This window comes from Cavia porcellus, unplaced genomic scaffold, assembly GCF_034190915.1.
Source record: "Cavia porcellus strain 051 isolate PalLab524CR breed Dunkin Hartley unplaced genomic scaffold, mCavPor4.1 scaffold_1, whole genome shotgun sequence".
NCBI classification, from domain to species: Eukaryota; Metazoa; Chordata; class Mammalia; order Rodentia; family Caviidae; genus Cavia; species Cavia porcellus.
Genome location: NW_026947484.1, coordinates 108,237,239 through 108,263,928, shown reverse-complemented (window position 1 = coordinate 108,263,928; position 26,690 = coordinate 108,237,239). Strand labels below are relative to the sequence as shown.

Genomic DNA, 26,690 nt, shown 5'->3' with positions numbered 1-26,690 from the left:
AAAACCGAGGAACGCTAAGAGGGAAAGGCGTTTTGGCTTAATGTGGTGCAGCTGCTAAGGTCCTGAGGTCTCCACTGAGAAGGAAAGCAGCCTGTTTGCCTATTGGTCGTGTCCAAGGTTCCCTGCGTTCCGTTGGGAGGGGCGAGATGGTTCAATTTGTTTTACATCAAAAGGAAGTTAAATGAGTTTATAGTGAATTTCCATCGCTACCACCCATGACTCCCTAATTATTTTATTATCCACTGATTCTTTTCTTCCAACAACGTTGACGCGCTAAGGCCAAACTGAAACCTGAGGAGAGGGCACAAGACAAAGACAAGAAAGTTCCGCTAGCTGCCAAGCAAGGGTTTGCGTCCTGCGGTCCCTTTAAGAGAAGAACCTCTTGGGACCCGCAGTCCCTACCGACCCCACTTTTAACTGAAACCTAAACGGACTTCCCCCTCTTGACTCAAATAAAACCAACTTTGGATTTTCCCTCCCCTATAAACCAATCATATTCTGTTACCAGGCAGACTTCAGCAGCCGCCTGTGTGAGCCCGGCGCCTTCGGTCTCCGGGTAGCAGTAACAACCAATCACCAAGTAGGTCGTCCGTGTATCCAGGCAAATCGCGGCGACTACAGCCATTCAGAAAAAGGAAAATAAAGCAACGCAGGAGCCCTCTGGGCCGGGACCGTAGGGCTGGGCTGGAGTGAAGGTGGCTACGAGGTAGTTTCTCTTTCTCCCTTACCTTTATTTGTGCTTGTGTTGGAAGGCGACTGTTCAGAGGTAGGGATGGGGCGATCTGAGATGGGAAGCGAGCAGAAAAAGATGCCGGCAGTATTTTCAACGGCTGCTTCACCAATGTGCACGTGCCCCGAATCTAGGACCTCTTTCTCCCTGCCGGGTTCCCTTCGTCCAGCCCAGTAGTTCCGCGGCCCGAATCCCCCAAGAAGCAGTCAGGGATTGAAGGGCTGGGGGCTGGGAGAGGTGGGGGCACGCGTCGGGATGGGCTGCTGTAGGTGATGACGTAGGCGGCGCCGTGAGGAGGGGGCGGTGCTGTGAGGAGGGGGCGGTGCTGTGAGGAGGGGGCGGCCGGGAGGCCTGGCGACATTAAGTCCTGTCGATTTGGGCCTGGTGTCCACCCCAAGCGTGGAAAGCCATGCTTTCTCTCCTTCCTGACCTGCCAGGCGAAATCATGATGAATATATTTGAGATTTAGAGAACTTTGTTTTGTGTTTGTTGTTTGGGGGAGCAGCGTGGGGGTCAGAGGAGAAATGAACATGTCTAACGTAGATGTACAGTCCCCCTTCTCTTCCTTTACATTTGGGAGACTTCAGAAAGCTGGGGCAGATAGTATGGAGATGGCAGAGATCTCTTTGGGTATAATGGGCCTGGTGAAATAGAATTATTTCTAATCTTTGCAGAAGACAAAAGTAGTGAGAAAAAGATCACTGGGAAGATTTGGTGGCTTTGTGTCTGTTTCTCTGTCTTTCTGGGTAGAGAGATGAGAGCCGCGCTGAGGTCTTGGAAGAAGACTATAGTTCATTACATCTTCATGCTCTGTCCTCTCTCAGCTCTAGCCCCATGCTGGGATGGCAGAAGATGAGCCTGATGCTAAAAGCCCCAAGACCGGGGCAAGGGCCCCACAAAGTGGGGCTGAGGCTGGAGAACCTACCACTCTTATTCAAAGGCTCCGAGGTACCATTTCGTAAGTACCTGTCACCACCTCCAAATCCAGTTCCAAACCTCTGTATAGTTCCCAATACCACTTCACTTCCTCTGAAGATGCGCTGCCTCTCCACAGCCAAGTACCTTAGAGCAGAGGGGGATTCCTTCTGTAGCAATTCTTAAGGCCCTCCTAGGCATTTTAGCATACACACACAGCAACTCAAAAAGGGCTGAGCAAACCTTGTGTGTGACCTCCAGCTTTCTCTTGTCCACAGCAAGGCCGTACAGAACAAAGTAGAAGGAATTCTGGTAAGCACCTTGGGAAGAGGGCAGTAAAATGATGGCACTGGTCGGGGATAGGGATGGTGGGGATGATGTGGGTAAATGAAGGTTTATATGGGAGATGCACTCTTGTCAAAAGATAGTTGGCTTTTGACTGGGTGTCAGGAGGAATAACAACTCAAGCCTGTCCTGGACAACTTACTGAGATCTTGTCTTGAGATAAATCAAAAGGGCTCAGGAGGTAGCTCAGTACAAGGGCCCTGGATTCAATCCCCAGTACTATATAGGAAAAAAAAATCATTAACTTTACAATTTGCTCCCAACTTCTTACTCCAACTCTCCGAGGCTTCTGAATAGCAACCCAGTACAGCTGAAGGTGATCCCTCTGCTCCCCCTTCCTTCATGGTAGCCCATGGGGACAGAACCCTGGACCTAGTGCATACTAGGCAAGTGCTCTACTACTGAGCTGTAGCTTCAGCCTCAAATCTCTCTTTTTTTTTTTTTTTTTTTTTTTTTTTTTTTTTTTTTTTGAAACAGGGTCTCCCTAAGTAGTTCAAGCTGGTCTTGAATCCTTGAATTCACCATGTGGCCCAGACTGGCCTTGAACCTGTGGTGGTCCTCCTGCCTCAACTTCCCAAGTGCTCGGATTACAGGCATGCACCACCACGCCCAGCCTCAAATTATTTTTAAGGTCCATTTTCAATCTGAGAACCTCAAAGTTCAGCTGGATTTTGTGTACAAATCAGATAATCCATAGTTCCTTTTCTTCTTCTTCTTTTTTTTTTTTTTTTTTTGGTACTGGGAATTAAATTCAGGACCTTGTGCTTGCCAGGCAGGCGCTTATGCCTCTGAGCTAAATCCCCAGCCCCCATTTAGGTCTTTCTTGACCTTATTATGTCTCCTGCCTCTGTTCCTTCTTACCTCAGCAAGATGTACAGAAATTCTCAGACAACGACAAGCTGTATCTCTATCTTCAGCTCCCCTCAGGGCCCAGCACTGGAGACAAAAGGTAGGTTTGGTGGCAGAGCTTTAAATATCAGAGGTCTGGAGGCTTAGAGACCATGTCACTGGAAAGGGTGAGATAGTAGGAAAACTCATAGCTATTTCCTGGGTCAAGAAGAAAGGCTGTGTCCCAGCTTAGTTTAGCAGGTAGATTCTGTGTGAACTGATTTGGTCCAGCACTAAGTGGTAGCCTGAAGAAGTAGGATAATTGTTAAGGTCTCAGTAATGCTTGTCCTCTTTACTTCCCTTTCAGCTCAGAGCCAAGCACACTCAGCAGTGAGGAGTACATGTATGCCTATAGGTGGATCCGTAACCACCTAGAAGAGCACACGGACACCTGTCTGCCAAAGCAGAGTGTTTATGATGCTTATCGGTGGGTGAAGGGTGGGTGCTTGAGTTGGTGGGTCTAGTCCCTTATCCCTGCAGAGCTCCTTGCCTTGGTAGAGCCTTTTTTTTGATTTTGCTACTCTGGACTGAATCCGGGGAATCCATATTGAGCTACTCCCCCAGCCCTTTCTTATTTTTCATATTGAAACAGGGTCACTAAATTGCCTAGGCTTGCACAACTTGTGATCCTTCTGCCTCAGCCTCTCAGATTGCTAGGATTATAGGCATGCACTGCTGTGCCCATCTTAGAGCCTGTCTTTTTAAACAGTTCCCCACACTTGATCCCTGGGAACCCTCTGAAGCCAGCCATAGTGTTTCTTCTGTCTTCCCTCTGCCTCTCACTCATTCAGGAAGTACTGTGAGAGTCTTGCCTGTTGCCGCCCACTCAGTACAGCCAACTTTGGCAAAATCATCAGAGAGATCTTCCCTGACATCAAGGCCCGAAGGCTTGGTGGCCGCGGCCAGTCCAAGTATCCTTGACTGGAGAGGCTGGGGCTAGAGGATCTGGGTAGCAAGACATAGGATGCAGAGGGCCAGGAGTAGAAATAGCCTAACCTGGCTCAAGGGTTTGGAAGGCCCGAGTATTGGCAACTCCTTAACTTGTGTCAGATACTGCTACAGTGGCATACGAAGGAAGACGTTGGTATCTATGCCGCCCCTGCCTGGACTTGACTTAAAGAGTTCTGAGAGTGTAAGTAGCAACCCTCCAGCTCCATCTTTGCTCTCAGATAAAAGTCAGGGGTATATGGGACATATTTTACAGCTGACACAGTCTAGTTATACACAGTCTGTGTATCCTATGTGCCTTTCTGTCTATACTGTGGCCAAAGCAGAGGAAAAAGAGTTTGAGGGTTTCTAGGTTGGGACTGGTCTGGTTAGAGACTGTTTCCATCTCCTGCCTGGCCTCTGCTTTGACCATCATGATAGTAGTGGAGGAGGGGAGTTTTTAGTTTGATAGGGGTATGATTGGACATGTCTTTCTCCCACCACAGCCAGAAATGGGCCCAGAAGTAACCCCAGCACCTCGGGATGAACTGGTAGAGGCAGCCTGTGCTCTGACCTGTGACTGGGCAGAACGAATCCTGAAACGGTCCTTTAGTTCCATCGTAGAGGTTGCCCGCTTCCTGCTGCAACAGCATCTCATCTCCGCCCGATCTGCACATGCCCATGTGCTTAAGGCCATGGGGCTTGCTGGTGGGTGGTTCCTCTCTTATGTCTGAGAAATGCTCAGGCCCTTTCAGCTTTCACCTTGGAATCACCTTCTATTCCTGGAGACCCTTCCCTAACTGTCCTAGCAGCCTGGCAGTTACAGTTACCTCACTTCTCCATTTCTCAATTTCCCCTCACCCTCACTGTTACCTTTTCTGGCACCTCTGCAGAAGAGGATGAACATGCCCCTCGAGAACGGTCATCTAAGTCCAAGAATGGTGTAGAGAACCTAGAGGGGGGAACTCACAAGAAACCTGAGAGACCAGCCCAGGTAAGGATCCTGATCTCTTGACTGCACCTGGCCACAGGCTTAGTATACCCTTCCACTGGTGGGTCCCCTTTCTTGTCTCTTATGCCTCTCATGTCTGTTTCTTTGGATACACAGTCTTCACACCTTACTGTGATCCTCTTTCTTTTTTAGCCTCCTAAGGAGTCAGAAGCCCGGGCTAGTGCTAGCCCTTCTGCACGTGGAGAGCGGAAGAAAAGTGTAATTGAGAGCTCAGTTCCCGCAGCCAGTAACCCACAGGTTAATGCCCTAGTGGCCCGGCTGCCTCTTCTTCTTCCCCGAGCCCCTCGCTCACTTATTCCACCAATCCAAGTTACTTCACCTATCCTGGCCCCAAAGCTTCCTTCAGGCACCCTGAAAGTGGCTACACTGCCTCTGCCCAATAGGGCTGGGGGACCCCAGGCAGCTATGCCCATCATTAACATGATCTTACCAACTGTTCCTGCTTTGCCTGGGCCTGGACCTGGGCCTGGGCCAGGGCCAGGGCCAGGACCAGGACCAGGACCAGGACCAGGACCAGGACCAAGACCAGGGCGAGCTCCACCTGGAGGACTAACTCAGCCCCGGGCCACACAGAACAGGGAAGTAGGCATAGGTGCTGACCCAGGATCCCATGACAAGAGTGTCAAGAGGACAGCGGAAGTACCTGTGAGTGAGGCCAGTGGCCAGGACCTGCCAGCGAAAGCAGCAAAGCAGGATGCAGAGGATCCAACAAGTGATGCCAAAAGAAAACGAGGGCGCCCCCGAAAAAAGTCAGGTGGAAGTGGGGAAAGAAATTCTACCCCTGAGAAGTCAGCAACAGCCATGGACTCTGCCCAGCCCTCAAAGTTACCATGGGAGACCTGGGGGCTAGGAGGGGAAAGCAACTCAGCTGGAGGGGTAAAAAAGGCAGGGCCAGAGCAAGAGGCTGAGCAGGGGGCAGTACTAGCCCACGGTCAGGATGATGGTGCTGTTTGTAAAGGAGGAAGGGGCCCTAGTTTTCGACAAGCCAAAGAAGCAGAAGATAAAATTCCTCTCACCGCCCCCAAAGTGAGTGTCATCAAGGTCAGTAGAAGTCAAAAGGAAACTCTTCAGGTGGCCAAGGGAGGGGCAGACACTGCAGCACAGGGTAATAAAGGCTTAAAGGGACATATGCTTCAAAGTTCCTTAACTCAGGAGTATAAAGACCCTAAGGCAACACCCCCATGACAAGCAGCTCCATGGGAGTGTCCATATCCATATGTTAACCACTTGACTGCCTGTTGGAGGCTTTTATCTGCACTTGCTTCTCATTTGGCTATTCCTTCCTTATGGAAGTCCATTCTCTGTACAGACTGCTGAGTCATCCAGTCTTACATAGTGCCTGGTGGCTGGCTCTGACCTTCCCAGCTCAATACTTTGGCTTTGGTGTAACTAATAAATCCATAGTAACCTAACCTGAATCCCTGTGCCCTCCTGTGGGACGGTAGGGACAGAGTAAGAATGACGTTACAGGTTAGGGGTCTTCTGGTTTTCAATCATAGAAAACCTAACTCAGAATGGCTTAAAGGATGTACTGTTGGATACATCAGTACAAGGATAAAAAGGATGTACAAGGATAAAAAGGATGTACTGTTGTGTGACCTAAAGGCCACAAGTAGTGCTGGCTCCAGGTGAAGCTTGATTCAACATTCAGAATGATTCTAGGTACCTAATTGATTTTTAGTCTCACTGTTTCACCTAATTAAAACCACCTCAGAGGTGCCAGCACTTCTGGATTACACATTTGTCCAATTATATATATCTAGACATCCTAGCAGGTCTGAAGACCCACTGTGATTAGGCCAGCCTGGGTCATGTTCACCCTGACCAACCAGGTAGCCAGGAAAATGGGATGCTAATATACTTGTTCTACATCATGGACCACCACCCTTTTGAGGAAAAGATGGGGACTGAAGGCCTCACAGATTCCCCAAATGGAGACCAGGCCCCAGATTTGTTGGGAGGTGCTGACTCCTCACTACAGCTAAGGAATACATGTGGTTCTACATTGCTTGGCTGAGATCAGCTCAGCCTGCTTCCTTTTTCCTCAGCCTTGCATTTCCCATACTGCAGCTGTTATTTCTTTCCTCTTGTTCTGTTCTGATTTCAAGGAAGAAGAGGGAAGTCATTTTCTTTTCAGGGTCTCTCCATTTAGCTTAGCTGAAAACCCTTTTTGCCACCTACATCTCAGACATGGAGCTTCTTCCTTTTCCTGTTTGAGTTGTCACTTCATTTTCATTCTTGCTTCCCTATCCCCCAATCTACCGCCACTCCCACCACCTAGAGTGAAAGACTTCCTGTCTAGGCATTTCTTTAAATTCACTCTGTATCTACCAGGTGTCAGTCTCTTGTCATACATGTGTCAGGACCTAGCCAGGACTGTGGGGTAAAGGCCAAATGTAGCTCTGGAGTCAGGGAGTCCCGGTGAGAAGGAGATTTACTCCCCGGTGTCCTTGGGAAAAACAGTAAACAAAGTCATATTTATTGAGGACCTACTTTAAGGTAGCTTAAGTCAGGGAATCTTGGCTCTTCCCAAGAAACATATTTTTCCTTCAGGGAGATATCATTCATTTGTCCATTTATTTCCACTACCACAGTTTTTTAAAAAATTACAACATAATATCTATAAAGTATGACATGAATTGTGAAAATAATAAGCACCTATGACTATCACTCAGTTTATACATTAAAACTAGAAATACCATTGTGTTCCTCCCTATCCTTTCCCCTTGCTGCTCTTAAAGGTATCAACTGTCCTTAACTTTACATTTATTAATGACGTGTGTGTGTATATATATTTATATATTAATCATATATGTATACTTTAAAATGTATTGTTTGGTTTTGCTTGTTTTCTGGCTTTTCAAAGTATTATACATTACTAGCCCCTTGAAGGTTGTTTTTTTGCACTTACCATTGTTTCTAAGACTCATCCATGCAGGTGTAATAGCTATGAATCATTAATTTTTGTCTGTGTAATATTCTGTAAAGTACATAAACCACAAATTATTTGGCCATTCACCTATCAATGGATATTTGGGCTGTTTTGTTTTTCACTATTACAAATAATGCTGCTGTTGGGGCTGGGGATTTAGCTTAGCAACATAAGCACCTGCCTTGCAAACAGGCAGTCGTGAGTTCGATCCCCGGTACCGATAAAAAGGAAAAAGACGGAAAAAAAAAAAAACCAATGCTGCTGTGAACATTCTTGTACATGTTAGTGCCTTTGTTTTTAGTAAGATTTCTAAAAAAGTTTCTAGGATGGTCCTGTTAGTCTGTATACGCTTGAGTTGGGAACTATTCTCTCTTGTCTTATCCTCTAGAAGAGTTTACATCGGAGTGAAATGAACTGTTTCTTGAATATCTGGTAAAACTTAACTTGTAAAACCATCTGAACCTGATATATCTTTGTGGGAATCATTTTTACTACTGGTCCAGTTTCTTTATAACTTCAGACTATTTGGGCTTTCTTCTTCCCTCTTTCCTTCTTTTTTCCCCTCAGTACTAGTGGTTGAACTCAAAACCTTTGTACTGAGCTACAGCCTTTTTATTTCCAGACAGGGTCTTGCTAAATCACTGAGTTGCCCAGGAAGGGCTCAAATTTGCTGTCCACTTGACTTGGCCTCCCACAGAGCTAGCATTACACATATGCACCACCACACCACACTTCTTTACATACCACAAGTTTTTCAGGGTTATACAGTATTTTCATTATGGTTTAGCTCCAAACGTATTTAAATTATCTTTGAGACTTGTTTTTGCACTGCTGGGTATTGAACCCAGAGCCTTGACACTGAGCTACATTTTCCCAACCCTTTTAAAATTTGAAACAGGATCTCACTAATCTACTACATTGCCCAGGCTGGGTTTGAATTTGTGATTTTTCTGCCTCAGCCTCCCACAGTGGTGAGATTACCGGAATGTATCACCACATCTGGCTTCTTTTGAGACTTTTGACTCATAAATTTTTTTTTTCTGTGTTTGATACTGAGCATCAAACTCAGGACCTCACACTCTTTCCACTGAGCCACACACTTCCCCATAGCCCCTCATGAACTTTTTTGTTCGTTGGGTTTTGGTTTTTTGAGACAGTTTCACTATGTAGTTCAAGCTGCCCTTGAACTCACTACGTATCCCAGGCCAGCCTTCATCTCATGGTGATCCCTTGCCTCAGCCTCCTAAATGCTGGGATTTCAGGTACGTGCCACCATGTCCCACAGCTCTTAAATCATTTAGAAAAGTGTTCTTTGGGGAGGGGGAGAGGTGGTTAAGACAGGATCTTGCCTTGTAGCCCAGGCTGGCCTTGAACTCTTGACTCTGCTGCCTCAGCTTCCAGTCTAGGAGGACAGGCCCATGACACCACACCTGGCCCTGTTTAGAAAAGTTTTATAACTTTCCAAATGTCTAGAAACTAAAGTTTTATCATTTTAATCATTTGTATTTAGAGCCTATGATGTCTGTGATACCAATTCTTTTGAAATGTGTTGAGATTATTTTATATTACGTATCTTAACAGTCTATATATGTTTTTGCTGTTTTGTGCTGACTCCTGCCAGTGGTAGCTTGTTTCCTTGTAAATTTTTTATTTTCACATTTTGAACTCGTATTTTGTTAAACTTGATCTACAGAAATCTTGAAGAGCTAAACTGAGCTATTTTCCTTCACGGAAGATTTGCATTTGCTTATGCCAAGGACCAAGTGGTGCTGACCTGGGGCTGTGTTGGCCCCTTTAAGGACTCAGGTTTAAACAGGGTATGGTAGTGAACACCTACAATGCCAGAATTTGGGAGGACCAAAAGTTAAAACCCAGCCGGGCATGGTGGCTCGTGCCTGTAATCCCAGCACTTGGAAGGCTGAGGCAGAAGGATCTTTGTGAGTTTGAGACCAGCCTGGGCTACAAAATGAGCTCAAGGCCAGCCTGAACTGCATAGAGAGAGCCTGTCTCAAAAAAAAAGTTACAGCCCAGCTGGGACTTACTGAGACTGTCTCAAAATTAAGGACAGGGCTGCAGATGTAGCTTACTGCAAAAGCCCTGGTTTCAATCCCCAATACCAACCACCCCTCCCACACCATCCAGGTTTACTGGGTTGGGGGTATAGCTCAGTAGTAGCAATGTTTACCTGGTATGTACTACATGGCCCTGGATTCAGAAAAAAGAAAGAGTCCAGGTTTAACTGAGGAGTCCCACGTCTTTCACTCCTTCTTTGGGTTGACCTTCTTCACAGTCCTGATCTTGGCATTAACACCCAGGATAAACCGGCTTCTCTCACCTCATGTTGCACATCCTTTATATAGGTTTTAGCTTAATGATGTATTTTATTTTTCTCCTAAAATGTCAGAAGTAGTTCATTAATGCAGCTTTGGTGTTATCCTTTTTTCTTTTTTTAAAGTGCTAGGTACTTGCTAGAAGCAGACTTCCTTAGACTGCCTTCATCCATTCCATTGACAGACAAGTAACAGTATGAGCTATGTGAGTGGTGAGCACTACAAGCCATGAAACCCAGGGGAACAACACAGTAGTAGGACAGGGATCAGAGACTACTTTCCAGTAAAAATAAGACAGCCAACTGGACAAGTCCAATCCCTACAGCAAAGACAAAACAACACAAGGCATACAGTAAAAAGAGCTATGTTATGAGAAGACATACTGCTGAAAAAAACTACAAATTAAAGGACGTCAATTTGGGCTAATTTCAGAAGGCTCTGTGGAAAAGGCAGGATTGAGTTAAACCTTTAATGTGAAGTTTTTTTTGTTTGTTTGTTTGTTTGTTTTTTGTCTTTTTCTTTTTTATCGGTACCAGGGATCGAACTCACGACCGCCTGCTTGCAAGGCAGGTACTTATGCCGCTGAGCTAAATCCCCAGCCCCTCTTTAATGTGAAGTTTTTAAAAAAAGGCATTAAACCACACCTGGTGCACATACCTGTAATCCCAGTACTTGGGAGGTTGAGGCAGAAGCAGATTGTTGCAAGTTCAAGACCAGCCTGGGCTATAAAGTGAGCTCAAGGCCAACCTGAACCACATAGCAAGATCCTGTCTCAAAAAGACAAAAAATAAAATAAAAGCATTACAGGAAAAGCAAGATTGTGAGATGTGTCACGGCAGTATAGCCTAATAAAGGCAGGTCAGCCAGAAGAGATGGGTATAAAGAGATAGAAATAAACTAGTAGAACACCACCAATCATTATCTGTTGATTGACAGCATGGATGTATGAGCCAGGTGTAGTGGTGCATACCTATAATCTTAGCACTCAAAAGGCTAAAACAGGAGGATCTAGAGTTTAAGCTAGCCTGGGCTACATAGCAAGCTTAAAACCAGCCTAGATAACATAGCAAGACCATGTCTCAAAAAAGTAAAAATGAATTAAAGGTATGACATTTGCATTAGAGGCTACAGATATAGAACTGGAGTCTAAGGAACTCGACCAGCAGCTGTTGCCATTATCCATAAGGGCAGAGATGAGGGACTGGGCCAGAATGCGGACAGATTAAAAGCAATAGGCAAATGGGAAAATCAACCACTGGAAATAGGATAAAAGCACTACTGTCCTCACCTTGACTATAGTTAAAGATGTCTCTGTTTACTTTGAAATACCAGACCAGTGAATAATTTTGAGATTTTCTTAAATTTTGCAGGTTTTAAAGTTGCCTTATCTAGCTGGTTTTTATCTTTATTTTTATTTTGTTGTTGTTGTTGTTTTTGAGACAGGGTCTCACAAGTCTAGGCTAGTCTTGAACTCACTATGTAGCCCAGGCTGGCCTCGAACTTGCAGCAATCATCCTGCTTCAGCCTCAAATGCCAGGATTACAGATATACACCACCATGCCCGGCAATTCATGCTTTTTTTTTTTGTCTTTTTCATTTTTATCGGTACCAGGGATTGAACTCAAGCCCGCCTGCTTGCAAGGAAGGTGTTTATGCCGCTGAGCTAAATCCCCAGCCCGTTTTTAAGCTATAATCTGAAACAAATAATTCCTCTATAGTTCAAGCACTTTTTGGTATATTAGAGGAAAGGCCAGACTAAGATTTTAGGGGAGTAACTACTCTGCTTCTATCATTCCCAATCCTCCCTCCTTGACAACAGTTTCCTGTTACCTATTCCCAATACCTTCCCCTTTTCTCTTTTTAGTCTTAACATAGATTTACTAAAATAATCTTTTTTACTATTAAAAACAAATTATGTCTAGTCTGTGGTCTCCAGTAAATGAAGCTATTGTTTATTTTTGTAACAGTTTTCTTTAGAGTGTAAAACAAAAGCTATATTCACAATGGGAGAATTAATGTCTTATGTTTGTCTAGGTGTTTTTTCTTATGTTATTGTTCCTCAGCAGATCTACTTCATCCTACCAATTCTATCCTATGAGATAAAGCTAATAAGCATTTTATGTAGTGAGATGGACAGATAACCTCACAGTATTTCTTTAGAAATGTTCATAGAGAGCACTTGCCCAGCATGAGCTCTTGCCCAACATGAGCAAGACACTGGGTTCAATCCCCAGCACCACAAAAACAAAACAAAACAAAAAAACCTCAGACATTCATTTACTGGAAAAAATACAAATTAGGTTTAAATCTTAGCTTTACCACTTACCATATACTTTTAAACATTTATAAGAATTTAGTTAATGTTTTTCAAATTGTAGATTGCAGCATACTAGTGGGTTGTAAAATCAGTTTAGCAGAAGGCAAAACATGATTTTTAAGGTGAAATAAATGAAACAAAAAATATCAAAGTACATGAATCATGTCATGAAACTTTAAGGCATGTTTACATGTTATAAAGTAATTTCTTAGTGTAGGTTGAAGTAAAACAATTTTGAAAAGCTATCACTTAAACTTTCTAAAGCTCAGTTCCCATAAAATGGGTTAAAATATCTTTCATGGAACTATAATCAGGGCTAAATGAGAAAATATTTATATTTAGACATAGTTGGGGATTCGTGCATGACTTGTAGTTTCTTTGTAATTTTTCTGGAAAAAAAGCCCATATCTATGATTCAAGAAAAAAATTCACTCTTTTAATGGGATGTGGAGGCACACACCTGTAATGCCAGCATTCAGGAAGCTGAGGCAGGCGGATAATTTCAAATTCAAGACCAGCCTGGGCTACAAAGTGAGCTTGAGACCAGCCTGAACTACATAGTGAGACCCTGTCTCAAAAACAAATTAAAAAATTTCACTCTTTATAAAAACATATTTAACCACAAAGTTGTTTTAAGCACACCTGGAGATGTATTATGATATGGATCCTCTGATTTTACTAATTTTTTACTAATAGACTCACTTCTTTCCCTTATTTGATAAAATTTAAGTAAGACAAATAAACGACACTTTACTTGTTAGTACTTTCCATTTTGCCACACACACATCCTTCCCCACCAAGAAAAGGATTTCTTCGTTGTTGTTTTGTTTGTTTTTGAGACAAGGCCTCACTATATTGTGCAGGCTGGTCTTGAACTCATGGCCATCTTCCTACCTCAGCCTCCGAGTGCTAGAGATCACAGCTGTGTACCACCACACCCAACCAAGAAAGGGATTTCACATGCACACAGAATAGTTTGAGTTCCCACAGGGTCATCTGTCATCATGTGTCATATGTATGCCTCTACTCCTTGGGATTTTAGAAGTGAGTGATATTTTTTCTGTCAAAAGAGAATTTTAAAAAATAGGTTCAGAAGCTAGGTGTGGTGGTACATACCTGTAATCCAGCATTCTGAAGGAGGCTGAAGGATCACAAGTTTGAGCTTAGCCTGGGCAATTCAGCAATTTACCAAGACCTGTCTCAAAAGGGATGTGGATGTAGCTCAGTGCAAAAGCCATCCAATGCCTTAAAAAAAAAAAAAAAGGAAGGAATTCAGACTGACTAGCTATAAAAGTTCCTACTTTTAAAAAAAGTTCCTACTTCAAGTCTGATCAGATATTTCTGAAACCTTGCTTTTCTCCATTCAAAAATTTTAGGCCAAAAAAAAAATTTGGGCCACGGATTTAGCTCAGTGACATAGGCGCTTGAGGTCATGAGTTTGATCCCTGGTTCTGGAAAAAAAAAAATCTTTTTTAGGCCAGGGATTTAGCTCAGTGGTATAAGTGCCTGCCCGTACCAAAAAAAAATTAAAGTCTTTTATAAAAAGAGCAACAACAATAAAAATAAAGAACCATCACATCTCTCTGTATAAAAGGCTAGTCTTGTGGACCTTTGGGACCCTATCTCTTGAGGAAATGTGTGATATTTTAAACTTTAGGCTAAACCAGGGTTATCACCTCTTTTATTTTAAATTCCCTTTCTTCTCCCTTTCCCCCCAGTTTCCCGCATCCCAAGATCACCTTCCAAGCTCTACAAAGTCTATGTCCCTGTTTTCTATCATCTCTTATTTTGCTCTTTAAATTATTTATACTTTGGGTTTCTCATATAAGAGAAACCATGTGATATTTAACCTTCTGTGTCTGATTTATTTCACTTAACATTATGAACTCGTTACTAATGACCCAAATTTATCGTTTTTGTGATATATGTATGTATAAAATGTGATACATGTATCACATTTTCTTTATCCATTCATCTGTTGAGGGGTATATAGGCCACTTCCAAGATTATGAATTGTGCTGATATAAATACTAGTATGGATGTATCACTGTGATAGGTTTTTAACTCTTTCAGGAAGATATGCTGAAGGGATATAGCAGGGTCTATTTTTAGTTCTTTGAAGAATCACCATAATGACTTCCATAGTGAAGGCTGTCACTTCTTGATACTTGCATGACAGCTGGTTGGAAGCTAACCAAGTGCTGTTGGTACTGACAGATGGACTGCTGATTCCCCAGCCCAGACCTGTGGTCACAAATTTGAACTATCTTTGGCATTTCTGTCGTCTTTCTCTATTCATCTTTCATTACTGTACTGCTTTAACCTAGTTTATCTGCATCTCCTGTCCTCATAATTTAAGCAAATTCCCATTTCTCTTCTTCAACATACAAATGTTTGGCCTTCAGGATGTTCTCAACTCTATCTTCTTTTTTATTCTGCTGAATAATATCCAGTATCACTTCTAAGACCTGGGTCACAATATTTCTAAGGAGACTTCCATTTATTTATTCACCCTATACTGAGATGCTAGGCCTTTTTTAACAATTTAACCAAACTCTGCCATGTTCCTTCAGCAATTAGGTACCCCATTTGTACCAGTCATGATGACACACATGTGTAATCCCAGCTTTGCTAAGACAGGAGGATCACGATGAGTTTGAGGTCAGCTTGGCCTACAAAGCAGGATCCTGTCTGGCAAAATAAATAAGTAAATAAACAAATAAAAATAAAAAGCTGGAAATGTCGCTGAGTGTGAAGACCCTGGGTTCAATCCCCAGCAGCACAAAAAAGTACCTCATTTATTCTATTTTTATACATACTACATGTTACCCACAAAGGAGTTTGCGTCAGTTTTCCCAGTTCAGTTTGTAAGTGGAAAGAAAGATGGCATACAACATCTGAGCTCAAATAACCAGCCTCAATTTAGAATATTAAAACCCTGTGAGGCCGGGCATAGTAGTGCACACCTGTAATCCCAGCACTCAGGAAGCTGAGGCAGGAGAATTGTTGTTACGAGTTTGAGCCCAGTCTGAGCTACAAAGTGAGCTCAAAGTCAGTCTAAACTCCATAGCAAGACCTGGTCACAAAAAGACAAAAAAACAAACACCCTGTGAGGGGAGTTGTATATTAAGTTATTAAGTAAAGTCCCAGAAAGGCACCAAGGACCGAGATTCTGAGGAGAAAGAGGGCTCCTAACCATGCTAACCGACAAATAGGTATACAAAACCAACACCTGAGGACGTCTGCAGAACTGTGTTTGCCTACTTGTTTAGTCTTACATGGTTTTGTTTAGAAGGGATTACGTTCTTTAAGCCTTGGTCATTTCACTCACTTCCAAACCTAACTCTGTCCAGCCCCTCTTGGAGGGTTTGGCGTCCGGATGCGGGAGCGCAAAGGCTGCCCAAGCACCGGGTGACCTCGGAGACAGACCCGCGGCTTCCTGTCCGGCCGGCAACGGTGAAAGATGGACGCGGTTGGCCAGCGCTATTCCCTACGCGATAAGAGGCAAAATCTTGACAGTCTTTAAACATGAGTAGGAAAGGGGTCATAAGTGTGACTGTCTTTCTCCACACCCCTTTTCTCTCCTTTTCTCTCGCCTCGCTTCCAAATATCCGTCCCATGATCAGATTTACTAGAGGAGTAGCGTGGGATAAGGGATGGGGAAAAGTCGCTGATTGCAATTACGATAATTCGGTGGCGAACTCCACAGGTTTATTCACATATAATTTGCATGTTAACATCCTTCTTGAAAGTACGTAATTCCCTGCCAATTATCCACAAATTTTACCTCCCTCTCGGCTTCCTTACTCTAGCAAACACTACCTCTTAGGCCCGCCTCCTAAATATTGACCTCTCCTCCCACAAGCAAGCTCCACCTTCCACTCGCTCCTCCCCACTCCATACTTCCAAACATCTCACCCCCGCCCCCTTTTCCATTTCTGAACAGGCATGTTGTGGGCAGCTCACCCGACACCATAGATAACTCCGGCGTCGGTAGGGTCCTGAGCGTCGGGGAAGCAGGAAAGCAAATCCCGGGAAGACTGGCGTGGATTCAGAAGAATTATACATTGAAACCTGCTGGGGACCTCTTTTTTTTTTTTTTTTTTTTTTTTTGGTGCCGGTTGCGCAGCTCCGTCCAACTTGAAGCAGCATCTTCACGGAAGGCCCATCAGGCAGCGCCGCGGGCAGCCCCACAGCCGGGGCCTGGTGCAGCCGCCGCGGCCGCTGTCAGGGAAGCGCAGGCGGCCAATGGATCCCGGGAGTGGCCGCTGCTGCTGAGGCGGCGGTGTCGGCAGTCCGACCCCGACCGCCTGCATCCCTCCGCTGGAGCCCCCAAGGTAAGTGACTCTTTCTCCATGAGTCACCTTTGCGCAGTTGGGGGGCTTCCTCTCCCACCCTGTCCCTCACGGTCTTCCCCGCCTGGGTTCTACTACAAAACTGCCTTCCCAGTGGGTACCTGCACCTCGGGGTCCTTCTTCACCCTCTCTCAAGCCTGGAGTCTTTGCTTTTTGGCTTCTTCTTCTGTTTAGCTCCTCCCTCTACCCCCGGGGATTTCCCCCCGCCCCCTCTTACCCCTTATTGCCTCTGCCCCAAATTTTTTATTTTTTAAAGGCATGGACCCTTTCTCCGTTACACCCTTTCCACAGTGTCTATCCTTGCTTGTCCTTCCTCATCGACTGTACTTCTACCCCAGACCTTTCCTTGGACTCCACCATCATTCCTTTTCTTATTTTGCCCCACTCCGAGGTTTGTGCAACCTCAGCACAGAGTTCTCATTTTCCTGAACTAAAGATTGTATCCCTCCCTTCCTCTGGTGTCTCTCATTCCATGACCTCACCGTCAGCCACCCATCCAGTTCCTGACTTACAAAATTTACCTATTCCCCTTTCCTTAAGAGATCCCAGGCCTTCATCAATCCTAAAGTACCATTTATATTCCGTTTCGGCTTTAGTTCTTATTTTTCTCCTCTGGGGTGCTTTATGATTCCTATAACTGTCGTTTAGCTTTTCTTTCCCTCTTCGAAATCTCCTCGCCCTCTGGAGGTTTGTTCCTATAGGAGAGAGATCCGACAATACTCCTTCCCAATTCAGATTTCCTACTTTAACACTTCCCTCTTGTTTCAAAGATTTTGCTGATCCTTGTGTCACTTGGTTCTGTTTTCTCTGTGGTCCTTTTGGTGTTCTCTGTCACAGTATCTCCACATATCACGTATTTCAGGATCAGCTAAACCTTGAACTAAGAAAAATGTGTTGGGAATAGGGGAAGCCTCAGCTGTGTCAGGCTTTTCTGGACAGAAGTGTTTCTGCAGGATAGAGCAAGTTTTGAAGAAATCCTTATCAGATTACCTTTCGTTGACCACTCAGAAGCAGCCATGGGGAAGGGGGGATGAACAGGCCTGCATGGAAACTGAATGAGGTTGTGAGACATTTTGTGTTGTATTATTTATTTTGAGACTGGTGTTTAATGGATCACAGAGTAGAGTGTCTCCCCACCCTTGTCCAGATCCAAGAGGAATCAGTTTACTGACTGTGGATTACTAGAATAGTTTTAGTTGGTTTCATAAAACCTCAATCTGCCTGGGATCGGGAGATAACTGTGAAAAGGAATATGAGACAGTGGAAAGACCTTGTAGATTCATAATCAAATTCCTGGGTTCAGCATGTGACTTCCTCTCTTAACCACTAGAGTTGTCTTTTTGTGGGCAAATGATCCACTTTTCAGGCATCAATGCAGTTACTGAGGCTAATTTGCGGGATATGGGTTGAAGGAGAAATTAAACGTGTTTTATTTGTTTGTAAAACAACTGGGTTTCTCAGACAAAAGGCATTTATAAGTAGTTTTGTCATCCTGAGTTTTTTTTTTTGGGGGGGGGGAGTTGTTTGGTTCTGTTTTGTTTTTGAGATAGGGTCTCACTCTGTAGCAAAGGCTGGCCTTGAACTTACTTATGTAGCCCAGGCTGGCCTCAAACTCTTGGTATTTCTCCTGCCTCAGCCTCCCAAGTACTAGGATTACAGGCATGTACCACCCAGGGCATCCTGAGGATTTGCCTTCATCTCAGTCTTCCTAGTCTATAACCATGAGTGTAAGTCAATTTGAAACAAACTCCTGGCCTGCTTCTTTCATCTCTGCTTTCCCCCTAGTTCGGTGGTGGTGAACCTATGAAGTGCTACAGCCGGCTGCTTATTATCACTGAAAGCTATGAAACGTTCACCATCACGGCCCTAGTGCATTAAGTTGGTGACCACCTGTGCTGTTGCTTTGTGCTTGAGTCACAATTCGATACTATGGGCAGAAAGTGTGGGAAAGCGCTTTGAGGAAGCTGAGGAGAAGAGAACTGGAGTAAGTTGGAACTTAGGAAACTAGTTGCCACCTTGCATGCCCCATCTCTCTGTTGCCCATGATAGATAGTGAAGTGAGCATGTATAGTTCCATTCATCTTCTGACTCTAGACCTCTTGGAAGCAGTTATGCTGTCTCATCCCACTTCTCTTTTCTCCCTTAAACTTAACCAGAGAGTAACCTGTTCATAATCCCTTGGAAACACCATTGACCAGAAATCGTATTTCTCCTAATTTCGCTGTTTCTCTCACCTGGATCCACACTGCATGAAAACATATTTGCAAAACAGCATACTAAAAAACAACTAGAGAGGGACTGGAGATTTAGCTCAGCGGCATAAGCACCTGCCTTGTAAGCAGGTAGTCGTGAGTTCGATCCCTGGTACCGATAAAAAATAAAAAGAACAACTAGGGGGCTGGGGATATAGCTCAGCAGCATAAATATCTGCCTGGCAAGCACAAGGTCCATGAGTTGGGTCCCTGGTGACAAAAAAAATGAGAGACAGGTTTTTTTTATTTGCGGAGAAAAGTTTTGGGAGGATCCTTTAAAGAGTGGGCCTAGTCCAAGTACATTTTAGGATTTATATGCAACAAGAAGGAACAGTTCAAAGAAAGGTGAGAATATGTAAGTTGCTTTCTTTACCATCTCTCTGGTTCATCGGGGGGCTCTAAGAGCTGCTTGGACTGTCTAGCTAGACAGACTCTGCTTATACCAGCACTATGACCTGCAAAAAGAGTCCTCAGGCAGATTCAATATTGACTTAACTAATTTGAGACCACTACCCTCCCCACATACCACACCTCCCATTGTAGCTTGGGAATGCCCTTTACCCTGATGCCACCACAGTTTGGAGCCTTAAACATTTACCTAGTTCCTGGTGGGACTTGAGCCTGCCTAACTGCTCAGCCTTGAATTTCTACAAGGAAAATGGAGTATTTATTCTCCACCTTTACTTTTGAGGTCAGAGGAAAATGATGAATTGAGACCTTAAAGAATGATTTGGACCTTAAGGCATGAGGAGGAACATCTCAACAGCAGAACAGGCAGCTGAGAGCTGTATGGAGTCCCTTTTGAAGAGTATCCTGGGGGTTTTGTTTTGTTTTGTTTTGAGGTATTATTGAAGGAAAGCATATATTTGGTAGCATCCAGTAGTACTGTCAGAGTTTCTAGTGAAAACCTATGCTGTAGTGTCTCCCTCATCCCTACTCCTGTTCTCTCAGAGTTAACTTCTTTAATTATCTTGGTGTTTTAATTCTAGAGCTTATCAGCATCCCTTTAAATAAAATGTTCGTGCCTCTATTTCTTGACTCATTAGTTGTTGCAAAAGAGGGTTTATACCTCTGGATCATGTAAATTATATCACTTATTTCTTCTGCTTGACACTTTCCATTAAATTTGTAACTACCCACTTTTTTTTTTTTTTTTTTTTTGTCTTTTTCCTTTTTATTGGTACCAGGGATCGAACTCAGGACTGCCTGCTTGTAAGGCAGGCGCTTATGCCGCTGAGCTAAATCCCTAGCCCCGTAACTACCCACTTTGTAGGATGAAAATACTGGCTCCCCTACCCCATTTTCCACCTCTGTGATTCATCTCAATGGATCTTTTATGAAGACTTTTTTTTTTTTTTTTGGAACCGGGGATTGAACTCATGACCTCATGCTTGCCAGGCAGGTGCTTATGCCACTGAGCCAAATCTCGACCCTCAAAGGGTCTCTTAAACTGGGCCTGGTAATACATACCTGAACACCCAGCAACTTGGGAGATTAAGGCAGGAGGATTGAAGTTTTGGGGCTAGCCTGGGCAATATAGGGAGACTGTCTCGAAAAATCAAACCAACAAAACAAAATACAATAAGAAGAAATAAAGCTTTTTGTTAATTTTTTTTTGGAGGGGGAAGAAGTAAAAATTTTTAAAGCGTTGGGTTGTTACTGTTTTGAACACCCCAAAACAGGGTAGGGGGAGGGTCTTTTAAAAGGAAGAAGAAAGCTATCGCCTGCTTAAAGTCAGATGTGCGTGTCTAAGAATTGAACCCCTGGAGCCCTGGGCTACATCCCTAACACTTTATTTTGTTTTTGTTTTTTTTTAACTAAGTTGCCCAGAGTAGCCTTAAACTTGTGATTCTTCTATCACAGCCTCCCCAGTAACTGGGATTATGGGTGTGTGCTAATGTTTGGCCCCAGTTCAGATGATCTTTTAAAGGCCATTCTAAGAAAATGCAGGAAAGTAGAAAAACATCAGAATTGATCTGAGGCTCTCCATATTTATTTATCCAGCCCATGAAAACAGATTTAAAGAAGGGAATGGTGACTAACTGGGTTAGAGAATTGATTTGAGGCTCCTTACCATCCTGTCCTGTCCTTTAGTGGAAGCCAGTGGGAGGCTGTTGATCTAGAATATTTTGCGGTGATGAGCAGGAAGCAAGGTTAAGCAGGAGCATCCTCTCTCCAGAATGCTCTGTAGACATATACTTAACTGCTCAGTCCCACAGAACATACATGCATGCACCCTTCCTGTCCTCCACACCCATTGTTCTACCCTGCCCTGACTTGTAATAACCCGTGGTGCTTAGACTTGATCCCCTGCTTTCCCCAGATGGGAGCTGTAGAGCCCAGTTACTTGTCTGCACTACCCCTATACCCGCCCTACTTTCCTAAGAGCCAGCCTCAAGGCAGGGCACAGGAGAGCTCTTCTTTTTCCCTCCAGTCTGTCTGGAAGGACAGTTTAGGCTCCCAACGTGACATGTGGAGCTTCACTTGTTTGCTGTTGAGAGCTATAGGAGTCACTTTTGTTTTGTTTTGTTTTGTTTTGTTTTTTGAGACGGTCTCGCTACATAGTTCAGGATGTCCCTGGACTATGTAGCCCCTACTGATCTCAAACTCATGGTGATCCTCCTGCCTCAGCCTCCCAAGTGAGGAGTTGCTTTATATTAAAGATTTGGACTTTCTTCCCACATTTTTTGTGTTCTTCTGACTTACTGGGGAAGGCCATAAATAGAGAATTTGTTGTTTCTACTTTTCTTTTCCATTCTAGTTATTTCACTTTCCTTAGGATAGTTAGCCATTAAAGGTAGGTTCTCTTTGCATTTGAAAATAAATTGATTTTGAGGGCTGTATCTGGGTTTAGATTTTAGAAAATTCCTTTCCTGTTTCTGTTGTCTAAATTATCATAATAACCTAATTCCTCCAACATTCTTTCTTCCCATGACTTGCTTTACAAACAAGCAGCCTCCTAGTCACCTACAAGCTAGTAGAGAGGCCCAGCTCTAGTTTGGTGGTTTTGTTTTGTTTCTGCATTTGAGTTGCTTTACATAGCAGAGAAAAATCTGTTATTTCTGCACCTTTTTTTTTTTTTTTTTTTTTTTGTAAAGCACGATTTTTCTAAGTCTAAATAGACCAAGCTGAGCTTAAGTCTCATTCTACTCAGCTTCTCAAAACCCTGGGATTACAGACATGTCCTACCACATCTTGCTTGTACCTTACCACTACAACTAGAGGTTGAAACCTGGGCCTGCACGCTGATCTATATACACCAAGCCTTTTCATTTTTTGAGATAGTCTTGCTAAATTGCATAGGTGGGATTCAAATGTGATTTTCCTGCCTCAGCCTCCCAAGTGCTGGGGTTGCAGATGGGTATCACCGTGCCTGTATCGTACTTTTTTTTTTTTCCTTCGTACTGGGAATTATACCTAGAACTTCACAGTGAGCTACGTCTCTCACTCATTTTTATAATTCTGTTTTGAGACAAGGTCTTGCTAAATCTCTAAATTGCCCAGACTTGCATTCCTGCCTCCCATAGTATTACAATTACAGTTGTGTGCCACCACACCTTCCTGCACCTCTTAATATTGTTTGGGAATCCCTGGAGAGAAAAAAATGCTGATTAAGGAATCTGTTTACTGGGGAGTCCTTTGAAGTATATTGTGGGGGTCTATTCAAAGCCTGGAGATGTTCTTCTTTTGCCTAGGAAATAAAAAGAAATAATGGTATTCTATTATTATCTCTTTCCTGATGCCAGTAACAATCCCAGTGGTGATGAGGAATCTGCTGATGTCTTAGTGAGATCTGAGGCAAGTGGACTGTTAGGGTGCTTTGATGACTTTGAAGTCTCTTGAATAGAAAAAAGAGGAAGAATACCAATCATAGAGATGTTGAGAAAAAGTTGATTACATAGGATAACTGAGACTAACTTGTGAATCTCTAAGCAGACCTAAAAGATAGAGGCTCAGGTTGAATTAACATGACCCACTGGTAAGAGGCCACTACAAATGTGTGGCAAGGAATAATTAAAGCTTCCTTCTTATTATTCCTGTACGGCCCATAGCTTTGAATAGAGACGGATCCACCTAGGCAACCATGCTGTTTCTAATGCTCCAGAGGGCACTGCCTAGTTTTAGGAGCAAATATAGTGGAAGAGTTGTCACCTTTTTACCCATACCAAGCTCACACTGCATCAAGAAAATTAAATTCAGGAATGAACTTCTTGCTTGACAGACTTTGAGAAAGATGAACTAAAGCAGTCTTTTTTTCTGTTGATCTCTGAGAACAGGAGTTCCCATCTGTCTTTGCAAAACTTTAGTGGTAACTGCTCAGAAACCGAGCTGGACCATATGATAATTGGGCAAATGAAAGTAACCGTACTGCCTAACATTTCGGAGAGGCAATAAGCAGCACTGGAATGGTGATAGTAGAAAACAAAAGTCTGACAGAATGACGGAAAATCTATACGTTAAGCACTGTTTTTCTACCTATTCCAAGTATGGGCACCCCAGGGTCACAGGATCAAAGTGATGTCACCAATACTTAGAAAATACCTGCATCCAGCTCTACAAAGGACTCTTGTCTTTCTCTTGCTTTTGAATGTGTCTTAGACTCAATCTACTTACATTTTTGGGAAGAGGCCTCTTAAATCCACTTGGATAATGCAGATTCTGGAGCCAGGTTATTTCTAATAAAATGTCTTCCTGTTTTGCACTGATTCTCTTAATCTGGATTTGGTAAGACTCTGAAAAATTGCTTTTCAGGGGTAGTTTTTTGTTTATTTGGGGGAGTAGGATTTAGGGAGTACTAGAAATTGGACACACATGCTAGGCAAATACTGTACCCTGAGCTACATCTCTAGCCCTATTTTTATTTTATTTTGAGACAGAATTTCACTATGTGGCCTACCCTAGCCTCAAACTTAGGAATCTCCTGACTCAGCCTTCCAAGGAGCTAAGAGTACAGGTATGTGCTACATTTTGCCTGGCAAAAATGGTGGCTTTTGTCAGCAGTATCTTTAGCTGAATTTCCCTCCAGAGGGTTCTTGGTTATGCCTATTCTCCCTTGTTCTTTAGAAACTATAGACCCATGAGTCTCAGACTGATTTCCTTTTGCTTCTTACTGTCCCTGCAGTTTTTGAGTGTGTGTACAATATGATACTGAGAAATAGGTTTCAGGTAGGAGACAGCTGTCATAAATGTTTTAGAAGAGTCAAGCAACTAATGTAACTCTAATGTGCTTCTCGTGTAAAATATAGAATGTATTTGCAAGCAGCTGCATGCATACACACGTTTACTAACTTTTCAGATGGTTAGGATTCAATTAGCATTCATTGAATACTTCTGTGTACCAGGGACTGCGCTAGATCCTTTCACACACATGCATTAGTTTCTACTGCACAACAACAAGTAGTAAGTATTTTTCTCAATTTGCAATTCAGAAGACACATGGCTTGTATAAGTTGGCATACCTCATAAAAACAGTGTGAGGAACTTTTTTTTTTTTTCCTTCACCAAGGATTGGATCCACAACCTTGCACTTGCTGGGCAGTCACTTGTGCCACTGAGCTATATCCCTGACCAGAGCAAGGATTTTGAATCCCAGCCTGTTTGCCTCTAAGTCCAGGGTTCTTTCCACTAAACCCTAGCTGCCACAGCATTGGAGAAGGGATACAAAGTCATGAAGCCGGACAATCAGACAAATGGCACAGCTTCAGTAGGGGTGATGATAGTTGTTTACAGCTGTTTCCTTCTAAGCAAAAAAGTGGCATGATATTTGCTGGCCCTTATTCTCCAGGAGCTTTGATTCTAAAAAGGGAAGGTAAGAAATTATGTGTAACTAGAAAAATACATCTAGCTTTTGGAATGGGTATTTGGCTCAGTGATATAAACACCTACCAGACAAGTGTGAGGTCATGAGTTCGATCCTAGGTACCAAAATAAGATTTTAATAAAGGTGAGATGAATGGACCTATGTGTGAAGTGTTATATTAGTAAGGAAATACAATTTAAAGGGGAAAAGAAAATGTTATGCCAGGCAATTGAAAGGAAACAGGAGGGGCTGGGAATTTAGCTCAGCGGCATAAGCACCTTCCTTGCAAGTGTACGGTCGTGAGTTCGAATCCTGGTACCGATAAAAACGAAAAAGACAAATAAAAGAAAGGAGACAGGAAGAACAAAAGGACAGAAAAAGACAAGGGAATAAGATCCTGATTGCTCCCCATTTTACCTGAGAAATCTGTAAGCCGTGTAAACGTTATACATGTAAAGCTGTGTTTCACAAACCAAGAACCAAGGATAAGCTGAGTCACTAAGTGCAGAAGGAATACAGAGTAATGTAGTGATCAAAAGTAGAGGTAGTGAGGGAAGGCATCCTGGGATATGCCTTTTTATCCGACTTGGAGGAGTCCAGGAAAATAGAAAGAGAAGGTTCATGGGAAAGTCTCATGGCAAAGGGAAGACCTGAGGATGACACCACTAACCAGTGTGTATATGTGTCTCCCTTTCTGTTTTTTTCCTTCCTTCCTTCTGTAGTTTGGAAGCTCAAAGTCTGGCTATAGCCATGGGAGACATGGTAGTGGAGCCTGCCCCTCTGAAGCCAACTTCCGAGCCTGCTCCTAGCCCACCAGGGAATAATGGGGGCTCTTTGCTGAGTGTCATCACTGAGGGGGCTGGGGAACTACCAGTGATTGACCCTGAGGTGGCCCAAAAGGCCTGCCAGGAGGTGCTGGAAAAAGTCAAGCTTTTGCATGGAGGTGTGACCATCTCTAGCAGAAGCACCCAGCTGGAATTGGTCAATGGAGATAATGTGGACAGTGAGATCCGTTGCCTGGATGATCCACCTGCCCAGATCAGGGAGGAGGAAGATGAGATGGGGGCCACTGTGGCTTCAGGCACAGCCAAAGGAGCAAGAAGGCGGCGCCAGAACAACTCAGCCAAACAGTCTTGGCTGCTGAGACTATTTGAATCAAAACTATTTGACATCTCTATGGCCATCTCATACTTGTATAACTCCAAAGAGCCTGGAGTACAAGCCTACATCGGCAACCGGCTATTCTGCTTTCGCAACGAGGATGTGGACTTCTACCTGCCCCAGTTGCTTAATATGTACATTCACATGGACGAGGACGTGGGTGATGCCATTAAGCCCTACATTGTCCACCGCTGCCGCCAGAGCATTAACTTTTCCCTCCAGTGTGCCCTGCTGCTGGGGGCCTACTCTTCAGACATGCACATTTCCACTCAGCGACATTCCCGTGGGACCAAGTTACGGAAGTTGATCCTTTCAGATGAGCTGAAGCCAGCTCACCGAAAGAGGGAGTTGCCTTCCCTGAGCCCAGCCTCTGACACAGGGCTGTCTCCTTCCAAAAGGACTCACCAACGCTCTAAGTCAGATGCCACTGCCAGCATAAGTCTCAGCAGCAACCTGAAACGGACAGCCAGCAACCCTAAAGTGGAGAATGAGGACGAGGTAAAATCTTGGGGAGGGACAGAGAAGCAAAGTGGCAGAGGGCTGCATGGAGATAGGCTGTCTTATATGGGCTTACTGTGTTCTTTCTGTCCTTCCCTCTGTTTCATTTCACTGATAAAAGCATGGAATGATAGAATGGAAAAAGGCCTTAGAATTCATGTATTCTAACTGCCTCATTTTACAAAGGAAGAACTCAGAGACCCAGTGAGATAAAGTGACTTGCCTTGG

General features: G+C 43.8%; 2 protein-coding genes across 10 annotated transcripts in view; both read left to right on the top strand.

Annotated features, from left to right (window-relative positions):
* The first annotated feature begins 544 nt into the window (after positions 1–544).
* On the top strand, positions 545–8,215 carry Rfx5 (regulatory factor X5). Of its 2 annotated transcripts, none has more exons than XM_003478990.5 (10): positions 545–706; positions 1,555–1,688; positions 1,924–1,957; positions 2,857–2,939; positions 3,186–3,305; positions 3,670–3,789; positions 3,929–4,010; positions 4,312–4,513; positions 4,699–4,799; positions 4,950–8,215. In XM_003478990.5, exons 2-10 carry the CDS (start codon positions 1,573–1,575, stop codon positions 6,000–6,002), a joined length of 1,911 nt encoding a protein of 636 aa, XP_003479038.1. In that variant the 5' UTR covers positions 545–706; positions 1,555–1,572; the 3' UTR covers positions 6,003–8,215. The 2 variants fall into 2 exon arrangements, with proteins under 2 accessions (XP_003479038.1, XP_023416994.1); XM_023561226.2 differs by having other exon boundaries at positions 701–766.
* Positions 8,216–16,339: 8,124 nt separating this feature from the next.
* Positions 16,340–26,690, top strand: part of Pi4kb (phosphatidylinositol 4-kinase beta) — a 30,907-nt gene continuing 20,556 nt past the window's right edge. For 2 of the 8 annotated variants that reach the window (XM_063253286.1, XM_023561318.2), the window contains exons 1-2: positions 16,341–16,733; positions 25,526–26,462. In XM_063253286.1, coding sequence (XP_063109356.1) covers positions 25,554–26,462 — 909 coding nt within the window. In that variant the 5' untranslated portion in view covers positions 16,341–16,733; positions 25,526–25,553. Of the gene's footprint in view, positions 16,734–23,880; positions 23,958–25,525; positions 26,463–26,690 lie in introns of those variants that run through there. The other 6 variants (XM_063253282.1, XM_063253293.1, XM_063253296.1 and 3 more) reach the window with 6 other exon arrangements.